The 10503-nt window shown below is 41.8% G+C and overlaps 1 protein-coding gene across 2 annotated transcripts in view; it reads right to left on the bottom strand.

Annotated features, from left to right (window-relative positions):
* Nucleotides 1-293: 293 nt before the first annotated feature.
* The window catches only part of prkx (protein kinase X-linked), an 82378-nt gene continuing 72168 nt past the window's right edge, over nucleotides 294-10503 (bottom strand). For both annotated transcript variants that reach the window (XM_080720758.1, XM_080720759.1), the window contains exons 8-9: nucleotides 4793-4870; nucleotides 294-1845 (exon numbers count right to left, since the gene is read on the bottom strand). In XM_080720758.1, coding sequence (XP_080576884.1) covers nucleotides 1720-1845; nucleotides 4793-4870 — 204 coding nt within the window. In that variant the 3' untranslated portion in view covers nucleotides 294-1719. The remainder of the gene's footprint in view (nucleotides 1846-4792; nucleotides 4871-10503) is intronic.

Below are 10503 nucleotides of genomic sequence, written 5' to 3'. Positions count from 1 at the left end.
AATACATTTTTAACCACTGTTTTAATGGCAAGTATTTCACACAGCTTCATGTCAAAAATTATCTTTTTTGGCTGTGTACGATAGTTCTCTTCCAAATACGATCATTTGAAGCCTCCGGTACGATAATTCAACATTTCTTTGATCCTGGCAACACTGCTCATCCGTTTGTTCTTTTGGATCATCAGCGTCAAGTTCCCTACGACTCCAAAATGAATCCCCATCCAAACCCAGACAGGAATATAAAACATGAAAATATGTACTTAACAAAAAACTAAAACAAAAGAAAAAACAACCTGATTTTTCCATTTATCCAAAAAACGTATAAAGTAACAGTCCTTTGGTTTCAAAAGAAAACCACTTTTTTTGCATAATGAGAAGAAGGCTCAGAGGATCACAGAAAACAAACAAAACATTAAAACCCATTTAGGCCTAGAATTATTCATTATTGCTTTAACTATTGAAAAAATAGCAGATATACAAGCTCACAGCGCGGCACCGAGTGCCGTGCTGCAAGCTTGTAGAAAATTTTGCAAATCTTTGGAATACATGTATTTTTAGAGCGAACATTTGTAACTAAAATTTTGCTTCTGGGTGGTCCCTGGAACTAGATATTTTGAGATGGGGGTCCATGGCCAAATACATATCATTTTGGGGGTCCTTCACATGGAAATGTTTGAGAACCACTGACATCTCTCAAGAACAGACTAACTGAGCTCTAGTTAAGTGAAAAGGACCTTTTCTTTGACGATGGCTGGTCAGATTGCTGACATGGAAACATATGGTTTTTTTCAAAAAAACCTTAGAATGATTCAAAAGACACTTATAGAATCGGGGTCAAAATTCTAATTTTCACAATTTTTCAAGCTTGTAAATCTGCTATTTTTTCAATAGTTAAAGCATAAAATAATGATACACAATAATGTGTACCCGTTCTGAATGGGTTTAAAGTACATCATATATGTAAGGTTTGGGTTTGGTTAAGATACATTTAAATTATAAAAAAAGAGAGCACCTGACAAAAAAACAAACAAAAAACTACCTCATAAAGGCGAACGCGAGGCGATAGTCCTGGATGCCTTAACGGTGATATTAGATATCCCCAGGCATCCTCGATTCTTTTTCCAGTTTGTTTTGAAACGTAATATAAAAAAACTAAAAATCAAAAAGCACTTCCATTGGTTTTCAGCATCATCTTCTTGTGAGGCTCAAAAAAATAATAATCGTCCCAAAGAAACCCTTTTTGAACCCATTAAGACATGAGAATGGTTCTAAATCCTACCCGTTTTCTGAAAAAAAAAAAAAAAAAAATTAAAAAAATATTAATAAAAATAATAATAATATGTTGCAATATATTGTCTCCTCAAAATGTCAAAAACTGTCACTTTTCTGGATTCAAAATAAAAAAATCTAGTAGATCTACAAGCTCGAAGCGTGTCGCTTAGCGTCACATTTTGAGCTTGTAGATCTGCTACTTTTGCGTGGACGCTGTAGTATTATCAAGTGAATGATTTTGAGCACAACCGTATAGCAACAACAACTAAAAAGACACCTTGAAAAGGTATAAAAACGTATGGACAGCAGGCGTCAGCAGGTCTAAATGGGTTTAAAAAGGATTCCTGGGGGATGTAAAACAAGACGCCAGCTCCTCAGGCCTCCAGCAGATCTATCATAATAAATACTAGGGTTGTTGGCTGGAAGCTGTTTTAAAGGAGGGTGTGTTCAGAAGTTCTTAAAGATCTCCAAGTCCTTGGGAGGCACGGCGGCGTCCCTCTTCCAGTCGTCCTCAGGGTAGACGTCGAAGTTGGACGTGTCGCCGTCGTGCGACACCTTGGGGACGATGGGCGGCTGCGGAGACACAAACCAGACAGCAGGGGGTGCAAAAGAGTTAACAACACTGGGTGGCCAGGATTACAATCTACGACTAATGTCAATTCTTACCTTTCAATGTGCACGGCGATGGTGCACGGGTTCATGCACGGATAAATAATGCACGGATCATGCACCACGCGTGTGCACGCCATTCACAGCTTTCAAACAAAAGAAATCCGCTTGGAAATCCGTTTCATGAGATATATGAGGCTATAGTGCAGACAATTGGACTCGAGTCATAGAGTCGAGTCGAGTCTGGAGTCATTGTCTTCCAAGTCAAGACTCGAGTCTCAACTCGACTCGGACTTAAGGGCAAAAACTTGAGACTCGACTTGACTTGGAAGACAATGACTCCAGACTCGACTCGACTTGAGACACGCTGACTCGGACGACTTGTAGCATGTTGTTGTTTTTCATTGTAGGCTGTTTTTTTTCCTTTCATGCAGATATCATTCTAATATGACCGGCAGGACGGTCCTTAACATCAACGCTACGCCACTCACCAAAGCAGTGGTGAAGCTGTATACTGGTTTAATTCATGCTGTATACTGGTTTAATTCATGCTGTATACTGGTTTAATTCATGCTGTATACTGGTTTAATTCATGCTGTATACTGGTTTAATTCATGCTGTATACATGTAGAGTAAAGACTAATCTGCATGGGATTTTTTGAAATTTTTTTTGACGAGAAAGGTTTCTCTCTTCAAGATATAAACCTGAGATATAACCCTGTGACTCGACTTGAAAAGCTTGTGACTCGACTCGACTCGACAACCTTGTGACTCGACTCGACTCGACAACCTTGTGACTCGACTCGACAACCTTGTGACTCGACTCGACAACCTTGTGACTCGACTCGACAACCTTGTGACTCGACTCGACTCGACAACCTTGTGACTCGACTCGACAACCTTGTGACTCGACTCGACAACCTTGTGACTCGACTCGACTCGACAACCTTGTGACTCGACTCGACAACCTTGTGACTCGACTCGACAACCTTGTGACTCGACTCGACAACCTTGTGACTCGACTCGACTTGACATAACCTTGGTGACTCGACTGGACTTGACATAACCTTGGTGACTCGACTCGACTTGACATAACCTTGGTGACTCGACTCGACCACAACAGAAAAACTTGACTTGCTTGAGACTTGGACCAAATGACTTGCTACTCGCTTAGGACTCGGATCAGAGGGACTCGTACAATTGTCTGCTATGGTGTTTTCTTCAAATGTAAACAAACATGGCTGCCATGATTGAAAGACAGAGTTGTTCTGGGAGTCAAACGTGGATTTCGCGATCATGCCGAAACTGGAGGTAGGATTTTTTTTTTTCTTTTTTAAACCAGCAACTCGTGAAACTCATGTTTGGCACCAACTCCACCAAGTGTGTTTTAAACACTTTAGGTGCTTTTATTTTTTGCAATTATCCAAACGTAGAGTGCCAGCATTTTCCCATTCACTGCGCTTTATTTTGAAGAGCCACGGAAGCCACGATCGTGTCCATGTTGTGTAATGTCATTATATTCCGAAAGTCGACCAGGGGGGGGTTTACTTTTACACGGAAATCTAAAATCCTAACCGCGGCTGACCATCGTAGCCCAGTGTCGCCGTGAAAAAAACAAAAAAAAAAAAAAACGTTTCTCTGCGATCAAAGCGTTTTTGGAGAAAGATTCAGAGATAAAGCCGTTTCTTTGCAGCGCAATGAATAGGAGCCTATGGAGATTACACGGTTCTGGATCACGCCATCGCCCAATGGATCACAACAGAGTGAGTTGCTTTCACCCGTGGTGGGTTTTCCTGAAAAATTATCGATGTAATAATCGGCTGTCAAATAACAGACAGTTGCAGCCGTAGACAACAGTACACGTCAGTTCAAAAGCTTGTACTAAACAAACTCGCTGATCAAACCATGCTATTCGGTATGCCTCTGATACACTGCACTCTGATATCAATTTATATCAACTTAGCTTTGGAAAGAAAACAACAACAACATAATGACTCAAAGGGGAGTCATTTGCAAAATGCTCTGGATTGATGTCTCATGCCAGCACAGATTCAACAACATTTTGAGATAATAGCTAGCAGCAATAAACCCACCAGATGCCACTACAACACAGACAGACAGACAGACAGACAGACAGCTGCCTAATTCTCATTTCTATTCAGCATTTTATAGGATTCAATTTTCCTCTAGGGGGAGGGGTGTCACAACAAATTCTGGGCCCTGGGTACTATCCAAGCTCATAGTGCGGCACCGAGTGCCGCGCTGCGAGCTTGTAGATCTGCTATTTTTGAAAAAATGTTTTTTTTTTTTTTTTAACTGTTTCTATGCCAGTGGTGCTCAAACCTTTTCATGTGAAGGACCCCCAAAATGATATGTATTTTGGCCACGGACCCCCATCTCAAAATATTTAGTTCCAGGGACCCTCACCAGAAACAAAATTTGAGCTACAAATGTTCGCTTAAAAAAATACATATATTCAAAGATTTGCACACATTTTCACGACTTTTCAAAAATAGCAGATTTTTCAATAGCTAAAGTATAAAATAATAAAGGCCCCTCCACCTTGGGCCCTAGTAACTCAGTCCCACTTCCCCCCCCCCTCCCCCTTGTAACGCCCCTGTCTCGGCGTAATTGATTCTCTGCGAGTCGTGCGGTCCGGCGTTAACCTGGCAGAAACGTGTCCCCGTGCTCCCACCGTTAAAACACACCCACATAACGTGAAGACAACTTATCGATTCCCCCTCATCGCGCCGCGAGCCAAATGAACGGCTCCCTACTCCGCGAACCGGATCCCATCGTTCACTTCAAAGAGCAGTTGAAAAGATTTGATTCGTTCGCGAACGTCGCATCTCTAGTCTTTATGAAATGTACAGTAAGTAGATGGGACTCAGACGGTCAGACTGTCACTCACCTTGAGTTTCCTCAGAGGAACCGCCTCCCAGTCGATGGTCTTGAACCACCGGTGCTTCTTCACGTCATCGGCCCCGTTCTGGAAGAATAACATAAACACATTATTCTTCACGTCATCCGCCCCGTTCTGGAAGAATAACATAAACACATTATTCTTCACGTCATCCGCCCCGTTCTGACAAAACAACATAAAACACATCAGTGAAACGTCATTAAAACCAGAAAGCATCCGTTTCATATTCATGAATCTATTAGGAGTCAAATGGACCCTGGTGGCCAGACTGAGAAGTGAAGTGAGTAAGACTGAGTAAGTCGCTTTGGATTAAAAGCGTCTGCTAAATGCCTAAACTGTAAACTGTAAAAAGACAAATGTATAGCGAGTCAAGCTGGATTCCAGGCTAGCTGTTACACATAAACCCTGACGTTTTCTTGTGCTTATTGTAAAGTCGATTGGAGCACTCTTCTTGTCCTTGGGTTTTAACCCATTTAGGCCTACGATTATTGACTGCTTTAACTATTGAAAAATAGCAGATATACAAGCTCGCAGCGCGGCACTCGGTGCCGCGCTGCTTGTAGATCTGCTATTTTTGAAAAATCATGATTTCTTTTTTTTGCAAGTCTTTGAATATATCTACTTAAAAGCGAACATTTGTAACTCAAATATTTGCTTCTGGGTGGTCCCTGGAACAACATATTTTGAGATGGGGGTCCGTGGCCAAATACCTGTAATTTTGGGGGTCCTTGACATGAAAAGGTTTGAGAACAGCATGATTTAGAGGAAGGATTTAGAAGTCGGGTCAAAGATCGGGTCAAAGATATTCAAAGACTTGCACTCATTTTCACGATTTTTCAAAAATAGCAGATCTACAAGCTCGCTGAGCTTGTATATCTGCTATTTTTCTAAAGTTAAAGCATAAAATAATGGTTAAAGTGGTTACAATCTAACGCGACTCGGGCGTGTTCCAGGTATTTGAGAGTTAAATAGGGAACACTGATCCATGCCGATGCATCTCTGCAGGCAGGCTGCTGAAACGGACAGGCGTTCCAACGTTCCACAGTGTAATTCCCTCACTCAATCACTCTGGGAGGAACACATGAATAAATACAATAAGTCTGGCAAATCCCTGTCTCTCTGAACACAGTGACCCAAACTCTCCCACTCCTGAGACGCTCTCCCTAAAGTGCTGGTGCTGTTGCTGCACCTTCTGGAAAGCATTAATACTTTTAACGTTATTTTAACTCATTGAGTGCCTATCCCGAACTAGTTCGGCTTTATTATCGCATCCCAGAGTGCCAATCCCGAACTAGTTCGGCTTTTTAATAAAAAAAAAAAAAAAAAAAAGAAATTGAAAAAAAATATATATATATATATATATTTTTTTGTCCTCTGTTTACAGAGGACGATATTTGCAGATATTTGCTGATATTTACCATCCACTCCAATGCAATCCAGGATCTTTAGAGCTCATTTTCTCTGTTTTTTCTCCCATGCATGAGGTGTGCAAGGTTTAATCATGGCTAAGTTGACGAAAATCTAAATCTAAAATGCTTGGTAGCCAATAGCTAACTTCAAGCTAACTTCATCCTCTTCCTGTACATGCACAAAGGAAAGTGTTCTGGCAAGTCATGGCTCCAGGGCTTGGGCATGCATTACCAGCATATCTCTATTATTCTCTGGTCACTGGGCGCCCTCTAGTGGTGATAGGCTGGCATTAAATGAGTTAACTCAGGGGTCTTCAACAGGGGGTCCGGGACCCCTTGGGGATCCCCAGAGTTACTACAGGGGCTCCTCCGAATCTTTGTGTGATAGAAACTTTATGAACCAGTTTGAACCCTATTGTCCATATTCTGAGAACTGATAATATTCTGAAAATAGCAGATCTACAAGCTGCGAGGCGTTGTGAACTTGTAGATCTGCTGTTTTCGGCAAAGAGGTTTGGTGTAGAGGGGAAAAAGAGCAGACTAAGTACAGAGTGAAAGGTCAAGTTTATTAAGTATTGACGGTTCAAGTGGTTAAATATCTGAAAACACAAATTGACATGAATCCAAAATACACTGATGATTGTGCTGTCAAACAATGAAACTATATGGAAGGAACAGGTTGTGGGGGTCCCTGCTTCATCTCTCTCGATTAAGGGGTCCTTGGCCTGAAAACATTGAAGACCCCTGCTTTAACTATAAAGAAAATAGCAGATCTACAAGCTCACAGCGCGGCACCGAGTGCATTCTATGAATGTCTTCTGAATCAGTGGTTTGCAAACTCTTTCATGTCACGGACCTCCAAAATTACATGTATTTGATCGCGGACCACAATCTCAAAATATGTTGTTCCAGGGACCCCCCAGAAACAAGATTTTCCAACAATAGCAGCTCACAGCACGGCACTCTAATATTAATTGCTTACTGTAATCGACATACAGTATGATATAGATGGACATTTATGAACGTAAATTAATCTTGGTCTCATTCCTCCATTCCCATAGCTCACCATCCTCCTCTCACACCTGATTTTAATTAGGGAGACACAATCGGGCTGTAAAAGTTCTTAATCTAACTCGAGATGACGGTCAAGCGACACATCACTGGTTTTAAGCACAAACGGTACATTAAATTGTATCAGTGTTGTTTTTGTTGACGAGACGATAACGAAAATGACTTCGTTGACGCCCCTTTTTTTCACGTTTATGACGTAACGTTAACGAGCTAAAATCTCTAGTCTGGTGACGAAAATATGACGAGACGAATGTGTGTTTTCGTTTACTAGACGAGACTAAACGAAAATGTTAGTGTGTGGACGAAGTCAAAATGCATGACCATTTTCTGCCGTCCGTTCCGTCATATTTTGGATCAAAGACTGAGCAGTCTGCTCACTCTGCTCTAACTCCAGCTGTCCCCAGACCGCAGCGCATCTAGCCTCTGTTCCCATGCATAGAAAGCAAGCAGGCATAGCAGTGACTGGAGTGGAGAGGCAACGCAGCCGTTGATAGAAAGTAGCGCCGGCACAAGCTGTTGTAAACCGCATGATTGGTAGATTCTCTGCTTTGAAAACTGCCTGACTGTAATTATTGTATTCCTCTCCAGTCTCCTCCAAGGCTAAAGGAACGGGGCTAAAGCGCAAGCATGCTAACGATTTAGCCACGTTCCTTGAGGAGGAAAAACAACAACAAACGTAGGCTAAAAGTAACAATTATGTAACGTCACAGCATCGATGCAGATTCAGAACGGCACGCGGCTGCATCGCAATGCAAGCAAATTGTCTTAATCTAAAACTTTTTAAGAAGTCCTCTACTGCATCGCAATGCAAGCAAATTGTCTTAATCTAAAACTTTTTAAGAAGTCCTCTACTGCATCGCAATGCAAGCAAATTGTCTTAATCTAAAACTTTTTAAGAAGTCCTCTACTCAATCGTTTACTAATATGCTGTGTGTGTGTTCGACACAGCACAGTACTCACTGCAGCCGGGCACAACCAGTGGCGTCAGTTCAGAAAAAGCTAAGGTATGGCAACATGACTGGTGACACCAGTCATGTTGCCATACCTTAGCAACAGGCACGATTACAGTACATTTTATTATTTCCCCCTGTAGCTAAGGTATGGCAGCTGCCATAGCTTGCCATACCCAATTGACGCCTCTGGGCACAACAGGACTCAGCGTTTGTCAATCTGTGGGTCGAGACCCCAGAGAGGTCCCAAAATGATTTTGGGGGGTCCCCAAATGATTAACTTAATGTGCAACTTGTTTTCTCACTCAACTTAAACAAAACAACATACAGTGTATTGAGGGTTTATGTACATGTCTAAAGTGACAACGTAAGGACTTTTTTAACCTCTGAAATGACAAATTAAATTGACAAAGGTCAAATTGTCAAATATTAGAGGCTGAAATTGTGAAAATAGCTGATCTACATGCTCACAATGCCTCGCAACGTGAGGGGTTGTGAGCATGTAGATCTGCTATTTTCACAATAGAACCGTGTTATACAAAATGTTATGCCTCATCTCCTAGTGCTCGTCAGGGTGGGGGGTCCCCAGTTAAAATATGATTATTTTGGGGGTCGCAGCCAGAAAAGGTTTAGAACCACTGCCTTATTGACTGTTTCATTTATTTATTTAAAGACACATTTTTCATTTTGACTAAAACGATTGACTAAAACTGGACTAAAACCTTTGTGTGGGTTCGTCGACTAAAACTTGACTAAAACCTTTCGAGTTTTAGTCGACTAAAACTAGACTAAAACTATCAGGGATATAAATGACTAAAATCTGACTAAAACTAAGAAGCATTTCGTCAAAAAGACTATGACTAAGACTAAATCTAAAATGCCCGCCAAAAACAACACTGAATTGTATATGACAACATTTTAGGCCAGAAATAAGCAACATACGTAGCTTCACACCGCACATCTCTTTCCCCCTACAAACATAGCCCTCTGTGGATAATGCCTTCCCCAAGGGGACGGGACCTTCTGATTGGTTCAGAAACATCCCGGCTCCTAGCTATACCGTTTCAGTCTGAAACTTCATGAATGAAAACAGAAAAACCCATTTCTCCAGGACTTTAAAAGGATCCCTGGCTAATACGACAAATATGCCTTAATACCGGTACATTATAGTTATCCTCTATAACTACAATGTAAAATTAAACACCTTGAATATTTTATTTCTTCTAGAAATAGCTAATCTTTCACTCAATAGGGGAAATGCCCGTCGCAAGTTGATGATGTCATAAATGTCATGTGTCATTTTTATGGCATGCATGTGCAAAAAACAAAACACAAACACATTTGAAATATTGATTTGATGCTCATATTAACCATAGGAAGTATTACGTTTGTTTTTATTTGCACATGCATGCCATAAATTCCATAGGGATAGATCACACATTACATTTATGACATCAACTTGCGACAGGCATTTCCCCTATTGAGTGAAAGATTAGCTATTTCTAGAATAAATAAAATAATTGAGGTGTTTTTAATTTTACATTATAGTTATAAAGGACAATTATAATGTATTAAGGCATACTGTATTTGTCGTATTAGCCAGGGATCCCTTTAAAAATCACACTCGTGTGAACTGAGCGGTGGTGTGTGTGTGTGTGTGTGTGTGTGTGTGTGTGCCCCCTGTGTGTGTGTGTGTGTGTGTGTGTGCCCCCTGTGTGTGTTTGTGCCTGGCCTATGCCTGGCCTATCCTGAACAACAGCGCCCCTCCCTTAACATGTGTGGTCAGAAAAGGTTACTGCAGGGCCAGGCTACATACCCGGAGACAGACAGACATACAGACAGACAAACAGACAGACAGACAGACAGACAGACCCACACACACGGCCACGTATAGGAGCGTTGTGACCACCGCTCAAAAAGCACATGTGAAAGAACTAGAGTGTTCTGTATTCATGCAACAGGCAGAGTCAAGAGGGGGTTGCACGAGGTCACAGCCGTCTCTGCCGTCTCTTCCAGTGAATATTATGGTCCGCTAAGGCGTCGTCGCTGCCTGGACCTTCTTTTCCTAGGAAGCAGTTTGAGCGAGCGGTAGCTCCCTGTGTGCCGCGCTGCACGTAAGGTGCAGCGAAGATCACACTTGTGTGTGTGTGTGTGTGTGCACGTGTGTGTGTGTGTGTGCACACGTGTGTGTGTGTGTGTGTGTGTGTGCACGTGTGTGTGTGTGTGTGTGTGTGTGTGTGTGTGTGTGTGTGTGTGAGTGCGCGTGTGT

Source organism: Nannobrachium achirus (assembly GCF_963921795.1).
Source record: "Nannobrachium achirus genome assembly, chromosome: 24".
NCBI classification, from domain to species: Eukaryota; Metazoa; Chordata; class Actinopteri; order Myctophiformes; family Myctophidae; genus Nannobrachium; species Nannobrachium achirus.
Note: the sequence above shows the minus strand (reverse complement) of the source record. Positions and strands in the feature narration are given on the sequence as shown.